The sequence below is a fragment of the Monopterus albus genome, unplaced genomic scaffold (assembly GCF_001952655.1).
Source record: "Monopterus albus unplaced genomic scaffold, M_albus_1.0 scaffold89.1, whole genome shotgun sequence".
Classification (NCBI taxonomy): Eukaryota; Metazoa; Chordata; class Actinopteri; order Synbranchiformes; family Synbranchidae; genus Monopterus; species Monopterus albus.
In genome coordinates, this window is record NW_018127969.1 from 734078 (window position 1) to 746726 (window position 12649).

Consider the following 12649-nt stretch of genomic DNA (forward strand, 5'->3'; position numbering starts at 1 on the left):
AAAGAGAAAGAAAGAGAAATACATCTTACACACAAAGGTAGTATATATTGGCTCACATAAGGCATTTGTACAAATTATGCCCATCCCTATTATTGTATTGTCTCTATTTACCACAGCAGCTATGGCATTCCACATCTGTCCTGGTGTAAACTAAAGGTTCATTTATTTAGTTACAACAGGAAATAAAACCTAAACCTAGTCATATCAATTGATCTATCTGCAACTACTGATGCTTTGCAGAATTTGGAAAATGTTTAGTACTACATTCAAGCGTGTGACATGATAGTTCTGACGTGAAGGTCAGTTGGCCAACTTGGCTCTAATTCAGCTTGGTTTCCAATAGGTGCTTGTGATTGAGCGCAAGAATGAGGATGGCACGTGGCCCAGACAAGCCTCCCACCCCAAGTAAGCAAATGCTGTGTTGTTTTTGTCATTCAGGAAAATGAGAGTAGTTGTATCCTAGAAAGGTTTTTGAGCATTTAGCTAAATCTGTATCCAAGTTAGCACAACATAGCAATTTAGAGGTAATTTGTAGAAGTGTGTTTTTTCTATAACATGCTTCTACTTTTGCTAACCAGATCCAGTACAACCTCATCCAGGAATTTCACTACCTCCCCAAAACTCTCCTCTAATTCATCAGCCAGTATCTGCTCAACAGTAACCAATGGAGACAGCAGCTGTAGCCCTGGATACACACTCAACAATAGCATCTCGTCTGGGAACAGGCAAGAGATCGTTTCTCTCATATATATATATTTTTCCCCTGTGCACAGAGCACTGCCATTTACCTCCCCTAGGCATTTACTGTATGGTTTGTGTGGCACAAGACTGACATTCTTTTCTTTTCCTTTTCAGTTAACAATTAACCTAACTTAACTAACTTTACAGTATATTCCTATCACTTTGTCAACGTCCTAGTATCAAGTTGTGTCCAAAGGCTAGTTGTCTGTTATGCTGGACTTTAATAATCTAGTAGAAACACAACTCAGGGCAGCCAATACTTCTCATACAGGGGTGTTATAGAGGAGATTAAAAGGAGATTCTCACATACTACTTTTGCATTTAGGACATCTTTTTGAATCACTTCATCAGTAGAACAGTTCAGTTCCTTGTCAATGGATGAGATCATTGTTGGAAGAATAAACAAACACATAATCCCTTTTTTGTCACTGCAGAGTGAATATGTATTTTTCCTCTGCCCATCATATCATTAGTTCTTATCTTATACCAATTCTGCACATGAACACATATTCTAAAGCAAGCTGGTATCAGAGACATACATTAGGCTGCTGTGGCAGCACATCTCTAATTAAATTGTATGGGTGAGGAACACAATAAAGGAAGTGTTGCTGTACAGTGGCAGCATGAGTCCTTTAATTTTGTACATGTAGCTACATCCAGTGCCATAGTTTATTCAACTTCCTGGCCCTTTGAGACTGTAGACCGATTATGTAAGAAAGTGTTTCTAATACTTTGTCCATCCCTATTTACAGATGTCAACAGTCTTCTCTGACACAATAGGACATGTAGTATAGAGAGAAAAATTGTGTTCACATTTAAGATAGGTATAAGGATTGTCACAGTAGTGTTTCCCATACACAGATTTATTTGTGGTGGCCTGCAACAGTATCCATATTGACTGCCACATGTTGATTTTCTTTTTTTACTTTTTAAAATGGATAGAATATTATTTCTTTGTAGAAATGCATGCAGTACAAAGACTTTGATTTTGGTTTTGATCGACCTAATCAGCCTAAGCTCCAGTTTACTACTTAAAGTAGCAGTAATATTTACCATCCATTTCTGACTGAAGACCAAGTATAAAAGTACCATCATTTTTCATTCAATATGGATAAATGGCTTCATTCTCAGCAGAGATTGTGCTGCAACTAAAAGTACCTTTTATCTGGCAGTACTTTTGGGTTTAAAAACAAAATGAAAAGTTAATTCAAGTTTTCTGTAATATTTAATATAAAAGATGACAGATGATGGATCATAACCTCTAGAGTCCCTGCGTCCTCATATGAGGACCGCACAGCTTGGGTTTCCAAAGCTCAGGACTCTAGAGGTTAATAACCATTTGTGTGCACATCACATACAGAATGTGCTACATTTCCATCACTGACACACAGGGTGGCAATGTCTATCACCAGACTAAATTCCATACAGATCTTATCTGGATTCTGGATCTGACGACCATTTATAGTTAACACTAAAAACCCCATTTAACACGTTTTCTGCCATAACTTGGTCTATAATGAAGAGAGAACCCTGAAATGTTCAGGTAAGGTGCACAGTATAACTGCAACAACTGTGTTGTTCTGGGTCTCATCTTTCACAAGGAACCCATTTGCATGAGCAAATGTTGTGGTGGTAAATTACATTTGATGTGTTTAAACCTGTGCTTAAAGTTTTTGTTCACAGTGCAGTGACTACTGGAGCTCAACAGTAACAGATCTGTTCTACCAACAGATTGGGGGGCTACAGTTCATACAACTCCTACAGCTACAGAGAGTCACAGTCGCAGCCTGGCCTATGTGGTCTCAGTAATTTGGGCAACACGTGCTTCATGAACTCTGCCCTCCAGGTAAAAAAAAATGTAGTGCTGCAGTTACAACTTTAATTTAGAAAAAGTCACTTCTCATGGTTTTGGGATTATGTTCAAAAAGCTGTTTTTCTCCTCTTCTTCTAGTGCCTGAGCAATGCATCTCCACTCACAGAATACTTCCTCAATGATCAGTATGAGGCAGAGATTAACCGAGAGAATCCCCTGGGAATGAGGGGTGAGATTGCAGAGGCCTATGCTGATTTAGTAAAGCAGATGTGGCTGAGCCGCAGCAGCTATGTGGCCCCACGCACCTTCAAAGTGAGTTGTGTCAAATAAGCATAAGTGAAGAGAAAGTATTCTAATCAAAAAATTATCCAGCCATAAACTTGAAGCTACAGACAGTGTTAATAACCCACACCCTACCACCACCACCAGACCCAGGTCGGGCGCTTCGCTCCTCAGTTTTCAGGCTACCAGCAGCAGGACTCCCAGGAGCTTTTGGCCTTCCTGCTGGATGGGCTTCATGAAGACCTGAACCGTGTCAAGAAGAAGCCTTATCTGGCCCTGAGGGATGCAGAGGGCCGTCCAGATGAGGTAGTTATAGCACATACATAGAAATAATGTAACATATGTGTACCTTTCAGGTGCCTTTTGTGTCTCAAACAGATAACTAAAGCCCTTATTCAAAAGCTCAGTCTGATGTAGGGTTGTAACGACCTATCAATCTGGATCAATCAATCAAACAGCCCATGATCAGATGACATTGATGTAAAACATAAATATCAATGTTTATTTTCACAGCCTTCCATATAGGTAGACATTGGAATTGGAAGGTCATTAATTGTATTTAAGTAGCACTTGAAATTGAACAGAGGAGCTCAATAAATGTTTAAAATTATACTTTTGTTATACTTTAGTTTTAAAAATATAATAGGCAGATAATATTGCTTGATATCATTCACAGACCCCTGAATCAAATCGAATTGAAATTGCACTGTGGCATATATTTAAGTATTGGCAAACATCAGATCACTGGCTAAGAGAATTGATATAGGACCATATTGTGATAAGAGTAGTGATTTACACCCCTAGTTTAATGAGGGAATGCGTTGCTGGTTAAATATCGATATTCATTGTGCTTTGATTTATGAACTTGAAATCTTTAAATTTCTAAATTTGACTGTTAGCAAGTGACTTCCAGCTGGACAGCATTGAAATTTCTTCTGGAAATTCCCATTGTGTGCTTTGATCTACAGTTTATAGCTGCATACAAGCTTACTTACTTATTTTACAGTATCAAGTTGCACCCTTTCCTCACTTTATAATAAGTTTTTAAAGTGACATATACTGAAAGTTTTCTCCATTGGCTGTGCAATAACAGATTGTTGCCAAGGAAGCCTGGACAAACCACCGCTTGCGCAATGACTCTATTATAGTTGATATTTTCCATGGCCTCTTCAAATCCACACTGGTGTGCCCAGAGTGCTCCAAAGTGTCTGTAACCTTTGACCCATTCTGCTACCTCACACTGCCTCTGCCCATGAAGAAGGACCGTACCATGGAGGTTTTCCTGGTGTGGTCAGACCCTCAGTCTAGACCGACACAGGTGAGTTGGAATTAACCTCTAGGCTTATTGCTCTAGACTTGATCAGCAACAGTTAAAATAATATTAATTAATACATGCTAATTAGGGATGGGACAATATGACTGTATGTGATTCGATGCACATTATGGTGTGTATGATTCCATTCAATTACAATACAATTGTGACAACATTGTATGACTATCTGTTGAATGCTTGTACTTTATTCCCCTTTGTCCTCTTTTTCTATCTACTGTTGGAAAGAACAACCAGATACTGTATATTGACTTAGGCTGTCTTATTTACAAAAGATAAGAAGTCGGTGTATGGAGACCACATGATGTATATCTCTAGACAAAAAGATACATATTGTGATGTTTTTGTCTCGCCACATATTGCATTTTGATATATTGTCCCATCCCTAATGCCAATTAAAACTTTATTTATAGTGTAATATACTTTTTTTTTGTTTGTCTGGCAGTATCGAGTGGTGGTCCCCAAACTGGGTACAGTGACGGACCTGTGCAGCGCCTTGTCCAAGCTCTGTGGAATCCCTCCAGAAAATGTGAAAATTTAATTCTTTTACACCACTAGAATATATAAAATGTTCTATATACTGTTATTTTTACACTTATTTGTCTTGTGTTGAAATAATAATAATGTGCTAAGCAAACAATTCACTTGTCTTTTTAGATGGTGGTGGCGGATGTTTACAATCATAGGTTCCATAAAATTTATAGGCGAGATGATGGCCTCAACCAAATCATGGAAAAAGACGACATCTTTGTGTAAGTCTCGTTGACTAAAAGATAAGTTCATTTTTAGTTAGTCGTGGTGGGTTTTTAAACTAGGTGTGTGTAATGTTTGTGCTGTTACTTGTTGCAGTTATGAGGTACAGGAAGAGGACAGTGAGAGGATGAACCTGCCTGTATATTTCAGGGAGCGCCACTCTAAGCATGCTGGAAGCTCCACAAGCACCACGCTGTTTGGCCAGCCTTTACTCATCACCGTGCCCAGGCACAACCTCATAGCAGACGTTCTGTATGACAAGATCCTAGAGAGGATTGGGTAAGAACCTACTGTGTCGATAGTAAGAAAGGAAAACTGCCTGGCAGTGTAGTGACAGTATGCTTAGAGATGGAGTGGAGAAAATGGCAGTAAAAATAAATGCTGAATCAGATTTGAATGATAATTAAACTATAATGAACTGACATTTATAACTTGACTGATTGAGATTTCCTTTTGTTCTCTGTTGCAGACGCTATGTAAAACACACCCAGAGTCCTAATAGTGAAAGCAGGGCCTCTGCCTCAGCCACCTTTGCCAGTTGCAGCCAGGCTCCTGAATGTTCCACGTCATCTAGTCTCAACCCAAGCCTGGGTGGCTGTGGCAGCCCCCTGTCAGACGGGGCCTCCTGCAGTGCAAGCTCCAGTAATAGCAGCAACCATTCAGGGACCTGCAATGAAACAAATGGGCTATATGACGGTAAGCAGCTGGCATTATAAGACTCAAAGTGTTTATTGTCATGTGCACAGTATGGAAACGTGTTTCCCTGTACAATGAAATTCTTACTTTGCTGTCCACAATGAATGCCAAACAATGCAAGGGGAAATATAAGATAGATAAATAGTACACAACATCTAAAGGCACTTAAAAACAGCAAGTGGAACCAAATGTAATAAAAAAGAAAATATAGAGAGTATAATAAAGAGAGAACGTATGCCACATCGGAGCTGGATATGCAATAGGCGGCAGTGAGTGTAATAGGCAATCTTCATTGAATGAAAAAAGGAACTCAAAAGTGTTGATTTCATGCTTGTCTGTATATGCCCAGGTGAAGAGGAGGCCATGGACCACCAGGTGAGCCCAGAAGCAGCAAATGGCCAGTCTGAAGAGGAGGACGAGGACACATCTGACTTGGAAAATGGGTCTAAAAGGGACCTGGCTAAGCTGCACTCTGCTCCAGTCAAGCTGTTCACTTTCAGCATAGTCAACTCTTATGGAACAGCCAACATCAGCCCACTGCCTTGCGATGGAAATGTCCTCAAACTTAATCGTCAGTGTTAATTTTTTTTAAACATGCGTTTGCATTCATAGTTATATTTTTCGAAGCTCCACTTTGTCTTGACATGGTTCCTCCCGCCTCTTCTGTCTGCAGCACATTCCACAGTGGCGATCGACTGGGACACAGATTCAAAGAAAATGTGTTATGATGAACAGGAAGCAGAGGTCAGTGGGATAATATTTATCAGACAGTGCTATGACAGAATATCCAAACAGTCTTGTCTTTTTACCTTTGTGTAAATATTGTGTGCAGGCCTATGAGAAGCATGAAAGCATGCTGCAGCCCCAAAAGAAGAGAGCCACTGTGGCTCTGAGGGAATGCATTGAGCTCTTTACAACTATGGAGACACTTGGAGAACATGATCCATGGTAAATGTTCATAACTGCGGTGTGATTCAATGTCAAACCTCCATTTGTACCACTTATTGTCATATAAACCTAAATGTCTTTTAAATGCAGGTATTGTCCCACATGTAAGAAACACCAACAGGCCACAAAAAAGTTTGACTTGTGGTCGCTGCCTCGCATTCTGGTAGTTCACCTAAAGCGTTTCTCTTACAACCGATGTTGGCGGGACAAGCTGGACACAGTTGTGGACTTCCCCATCAGGTACGCAGACAGGAGTCCTCAACATGAGCACACAGAAAAGGTTTCTTTCCCAGTGTTGTTGCATTTCTCACTGAGACTCTGATGTTATCACCCAAAATTCAAACTTTCTCTACAGCCGGCTGACTGTTGCCATTCAAACACCAGCTTCAAGAACAAATATTCATTGGCAGGTTATTCAGTATGAACCTTTTGATATTGTACCCCACAGTTAAAGTAATGTAAAACAGATAATGCAAAATTGACTTCTGTTGTACACACTTAACTCAGTTTTACAAATGAGGATTGTGCTAAAGGAACCGAGAAACGCTGCACTATCATTGGTAGCTTTACACTAGAGGGAGCTATAGTCTGAAAGGTGTGAATGAGAAAATGTATATTATGCTAGCAAAAAAATTGACCCCCAAGAACTGACACCAACAATTAAAGCTTTGTTCTTAGTGTCCTTGTCTCTGGTTATCTAACTATTCTGTATGAATCATTAACGTTTTTTCCCCAGTTGGCACATAAAACATTTCCTCAGTTATAAAATAGAGAAGTTGTCCTAGGATTAAGTGGTGTAACAGCTACATCTAGCACTCACTGTGTGTGCACAACATTGACCTCTGCTGAGGAACTTGAGCCACTAGGAACCAGGAAGCAAAAACCATTACTGAAACCCTGCTTTGAAAACGCTGACTCATGCTTACTAGGCGCGGTTTAAACAAAGACCCATGTTGTCCTTCATTTAAGTGTGGCTCTTAAGGAATCTGGTATTTATTTTTTGTTTATGTAAGGTTTACAGTTCTACTGTGGTGGCAATACAGTTTTTCCCTTTGATTAAAGGTCTGTTCTTTGTCAGGGATCTGAACATGTCGGAGTTTGTTTGTGACCCTAAGGCTGGCCCTTATATATACGACCTCATTGCCGTGTCAAACCACTATGGAGGAATGGGAGGGGGTCACTGTAAGTCACTACTTTTTCTTTTTGCTCTGTTAATTTAATCTCTTAAATAATATATACTTTTCTTCTAATATCACAATCAACCTACCACAAAGAGTTAATGGCTTATTTTAATAATGACCAGTTTTATTTCCAGTCACTGGTTGTACCAGCATAATTTTAGTTTTCAAACACTGGCCGAGTATGTGCCAACAAATGGAGTGTTGAACCACAGCTACATTTCCATGGACACTGGAATTGATTAAATTTTAATGAGGCAAAGTGCTTCACACATGATTATTCTCTGTTGGTTCACTGCCAACTTTTTTGTCTTTGTACTTGAGAACTAAACTGATGGGGGTTTCATTTCCTTTCTGGCTGACAGACACAGCTTATGGCAAGAATAAAGTGGATGGAAAGTGGTATTACTTTGATGACAGCAGTGTCTCGCCTGCCTCAGAGGACCAGATTGTGGTGAGTTTTGACCCTCCAGTGAATGTGTCTATCCTGTAGTCAATGCCCTCAAAGATGCAATATTTGGTGAACCTTTTGTGTTTTGACCAACAAAGGCTATTTGATAGTGAAGTCCTCTGCCTTCGTGGCTTTGTTTGGTGTTGAGTTTCCCTCTTGTTGTAGGGTAACCCTATCCTTGTCTTCCCCTTGCAGACTAAAGCAGCCTATGTACTGTTTTATCAGCGCAGAGATGAGGAAGCCCCCTTCAAACCTCAGCCTTCAGCTTCCCTGGGAGGAGCCCCTGAAGCAGCCGATGACCACATGGACACAAACTGAGGAGTCTTGACATGAAGTGAAAATGCATATGGCTAATAGAGACACTTGGACACGCACACAGAGCTACTTTAGTGACAGAGGACTCCACAGAACTAACATTATTATCTATACCTTCCCCGTGTTTTTTATTTGTCTCATATGTTGTCTACTAGAGCCAACAGCCTTGACAGAAGAGTGACCTGAGAGAATTCCTCCTACAGCAGGTGACCTACTGATTTCTGAACTTGGTTTACAAGTCTGAAACTAAGATGAATACACATGGATATAAACCCTCTCACTGGATGAACAGAATGTTAGAAGTGTCCTCAAATGTGTAAATATTGAAAAAAATGTTTCTGTTGCCCTCAACACTCAGAAATATTTAAAAAAAAAAAAGCCAAATGTAGATCTTGTTTGAACCAAAGTGATCCAAGGTATTTATGATGTAACATACCAGCTGATAAGAATTTAGCAGGATACTGGCATTGTGCCTAGATTTCTCTGATAATCTTGCTATGCTGAGGTAAATGCAAATTCAAAAAGTGTGAGCACGCGGAACAGTACCTACCACACTTGATGAAAAATAATCCCGAACTTATGCCTATTTACTGGTTGGGGATGTTGTGACTGGCCTACTGGGTCTGTGTTGCAACCTGAGCTACAGACACCTGGGTCTTGACATGAGTTCTGGCAGAAACTGTTTTTTGGCCTTGCTCTTGATCAGCCATCACTTTTTATTCTTTGATACACAGCATGGGCTCTGCTCTGAACTTATGAGAGGAGTCTTAACCTGCTATCAGTTTTTCTTTTTCTTTTTTGTAATCAAAAAGCAAAAGCGGCCTTTTGATTTCTGCAACCTGACTATAAAACGGAGGCACTTTGAATTCTCTCTGAGTACATGACTTACCTGCTTTTGGTTTATCCAGAAATGACATAATTGTATGATTTGGCCATAGTAATAAGGGCTATGGTCTGTCATATGCTTCCAGATAATTTTTAATGTCTTTTAAGCATATTTTGATTGCTGCTTGACTGGACCCCTAGCTGAATAGCAACGGCTTGTCCTTATTAGTCGCTGTGTATTGAAATGGCTATGTTATTTGATATTTTCAAAGCACATTGAGTGAAACAAAATAAACTAGTATAAAAGTGGTGCTTTATTCATGAAACTTGAATTTGCTCCTGATCACGAGGAACAATCTGTGTCATCAGCTGATGGTGTTTTTGGCAAATTTTCTTTGCAGTGATCTTAGGACGCTACACGGCTGTTGAATGAAAGGCATCTAAAATGCTTCTGGCGTTAGTATGACAACAACCCCTTTGTTTTAAGGTAGTCTTTATTATCCCAGGAAGCACAGCGACAAGTGTTCGGAATGTAATTAACAGCGTAAACTAGTTCATTTTACTCCGTATGCAAAGTCTTCTGGTGAAACCAATAATGGATCTCTTTCCATAAATCTGGTTCTTTAGCTCATGTTGATCTGTAGGGCCTCCAGTGTTCATTTTTCTGGTTAGTCCTGTCACAGCTGTGTTGCTTAAAGATGACTACCTAAATATAATAACTTATGCCTGCGATTATTAAAGCTTTACATCATATCTGTAATCCTAGATAGTTGAAGTCAATTCTGCTGCCAAATGCAGATCTTGCCCCCCCCCCAATCACAATTCAAACTAACTGAAAAGATGTAAATAATCACAATTTTAAGTAGGTGTATAATTCTTGTCCCTATATTTATCTTATTGCCCAAATCTACAGTATTTGTTTTTAAATTGAGAAATATGAGTTTAAAGTACAATAAAGTCTGAAAGCCTCAACAAGGTGGTTTGTTTGGACTAATTGCATGTACAAAAAAAAGGCAAAGTTGCCTTAATTTCAGTGGAAGTTAAGAAATATCTTTGCAATATAAAATCACATCTATTTGAAGATGATGCAGCTTTAATTTATGCTGACTGGTTACAACATGAACTATGATCTGTAATGAGTTGCAGATACTAGAAAAGCAATGCGCAATCACACTGCTGTTATCTACAATCAATTTCCATTTAGTAGGTGACATTTATACCAGGTCAAGGATGCAATGATATTACTAATGATGTCAGAAGTTTGGATTCAATTTTCTTACTATCATTAATTAAAGAGAGTCAGAAATATTTGAGAAAAAGCATTTATTGCTTGTATTAATATATCAAACCAAAGCAGTGCTTTACATGAACCCAATGAAGCTGAGGCGTTCGCCCTTTTACAATTCATCAGATACCCCCCTTACGGTTTCAGAGGATGTCTTCATGTAGTAAAAAAAGTGACACAGCCATCGTGTACAAGAGAGCACAGCTGGTCTGTTAAAGTGTTGTACACCACCTATAGAAGCTATGGATGGGAAAAACATGCACAAAGCATTTCCCTAGATGAAGTGAAGGCATAGGCACTGGCATAGTGCAAGTGAAAGCTGTAGGATGGCTGAACAACTTTTTGCAGGACGGTTGATTAGTTTGCCTGGCTGAGGAGCTTCTTGATGTCTCCCTCAAGGTCGCTGGTGAGGAACCTCCTGCTGTAACGCTTGAACGGCTCTCCATCAGGCCCAATGAGGAACTTCTCAAAGTTCCAGGACACGTCATTCCTGCAGACCGGGCTCCAGATGATAAACTTCGGGTCAGTCATCAGGGCGAATGGCTCGTCACTGGGGGACGGGAGCTTCTCTTTCAGGAACACAAACAAGGGATGGGCATCCTTCCCATTCACATCTACCTTCTCCAGGAGCTGAAACTTGGGCTCAAAGCCATTTCCAGGACGGACGTACTTGAGAGACAGAAGAATTTCTTCATTCTTGCAGTTCTCCTACATGGGTTGATCATAGAATTAAGTTAGGTCCTGTGGTACACAGAATTATTAGCACTGATGGGATATTCCTCTGACCAAATTATAAAAAGGTTCACGAAAAGTGTACTATGGCATTATGTCCCTACAGACTTCATTAGAGAAATTACACTCTGGGTTAGTGGTTTGTGAAGGGTGTGACCACCATGGAACAAGAAAGATATCCTGATAAACAAGCCAAAAACTCTGGCCTGCAGCCCTAAAGGGGCAGAAAAGTCAACGGTCTACCTTTTAGCAGTGCCATGTTTTAAGTTACAGTTTTGACTTGAGAATCAAAATTATATAAACCCTCTCTCAACAGTTTTCTTTATCTTTTTATTTGGCTCTTCTTAAAAAGAAAGAACTTGTCCCATAGACTGCCGAGCCTTTTATTTTATACGATTACATCAACCATCAAAGGCCCATCTACTAATCAGTTACTAATCTTGTTGATATCTAATTTATAAATGACTTATTTGTGTTGCATTGGCTATAGCGTTAGCAAATAAAAGACATTAATTCACAAGGCACATCTTTAAAAAAAAAAAAAAAAAAAAAGAGGTGTTGGGTGTTTTGTAACCTAACCACTAGTTTCCTCTTTCCTAAATATAACTACTGAAACTGCTTATTGGCTTACATGAAATGATTTTTTAAAAATATAATACAATAACTGCAGATAATGTGTCTGCATAGTTACAACTTGACTAAAATTAAGCCGTCTCAGTAACTTGGAAACGTCTTACTGACTAAAACAGGAATAAAACCTAAACCTAAAGTCAAAATTGATTTGGCATAAATATTATTTTATTGTTTTATTTAATTATAATTAATTAAAACCAAAAATAACATTTAATGATGGTAATCCCCTGAAAATGACTAAAAGGGCACATCTCGACGATGCCACGTTAACCTCACCTGATGGCCGAACTGGTTGCAGGGCACTCCCAGGATTACGAGCCCCTTGCTGGCGTACCGCTCGTGGAGCTCGTTCATCTGGGTGTAATCCCTGACGGTCGTACCTCAAAGAGACGCCACATTCTCAATGAGGACAACTTTGCCCTGCAGGGAGGAAAAATTAAACGTTTCTCCCGTTAAGAGTTTGGCGGTGAACTCGTGAAATTTCTTCGCCATCCTTGTGCTTCTTATCTCCTTCTCCGAAGTAAACAACCCGTTCGAAGTCAACAGTCGCTCTACTTCCTCTACGCTCTGAAGCTAACTTTTGAAATATGGTCAAAGAGTTTCTGTTTAGCTGTCAAGATAGTTCACACCCAGGAGCCTGCGGAACGGCCAATATGAACGTTCCATT

At 39.6% G+C, this 12649-nt stretch overlaps 2 protein-coding genes across 3 annotated transcripts in view; one reads left to right on the forward strand and one right to left on the reverse strand.

Annotated features, from left to right (window-relative positions):
- The window catches only part of usp4 (ubiquitin specific peptidase 4 (proto-oncogene)), a 12018-nt gene extending 2680 nt beyond the window's left edge, over positions 1-9338 (forward strand). Inside the window, exons 6-22 of one of the 2 annotated variants that reach the window (XM_020607827.1) lie at positions 344-405; positions 579-725; positions 2473-2587; positions 2693-2866; positions 2984-3142; positions 3930-4154; positions 4612-4695; positions 4824-4918; positions 5070-5198; positions 5389-5615; positions 5965-6186; positions 6289-6359; positions 6448-6563; positions 6654-6803; positions 7642-7745; positions 8107-8195; positions 8388-9338. In XM_020607827.1, the coding sequence (XP_020463483.1) occupies positions 344-405; positions 579-725; positions 2473-2587; positions 2693-2866; positions 2984-3142; positions 3930-4154; positions 4612-4695; positions 4824-4918; positions 5070-5198; positions 5389-5615; positions 5965-6186; positions 6289-6359; positions 6448-6563; positions 6654-6803; positions 7642-7745; positions 8107-8195; positions 8388-8510 (2292 nt within the window). In that variant the 3' untranslated portion in view covers positions 8511-9338. Of the gene's footprint in view, positions 1-343; positions 406-578; positions 726-2472; positions 2588-2692; positions 2867-2983; positions 3143-3929; positions 4155-4611; positions 4696-4823; positions 4919-5015; positions 5199-5388; positions 5616-5964; positions 6187-6288; positions 6360-6447; positions 6564-6653; positions 6804-7641; positions 7746-8106; positions 8196-8387 lie in introns of both variants that reach the window. The other variant, XM_020607826.1, reaches the window with a different exon arrangement.
- A 1300-nt stretch (positions 9339-10638) lies between these two features.
- Positions 10639-12560, reverse strand: gpx1b (glutathione peroxidase 1b). Its single transcript, XM_020607739.1, has 2 exons — positions 12259-12560; positions 10639-11325 (listed from the first exon to the last, which is right to left on the reverse strand). The coding sequence occupies exons 1-2, from the start codon at positions 12472-12474 to the stop codon at positions 10975-10977; spliced, it is 567 nt and encodes a 188-aa protein (XP_020463395.1). The 5' UTR covers positions 12475-12560; the 3' UTR covers positions 10639-10974.
- Positions 12561-12649: the final 89 nt, after the last annotated feature.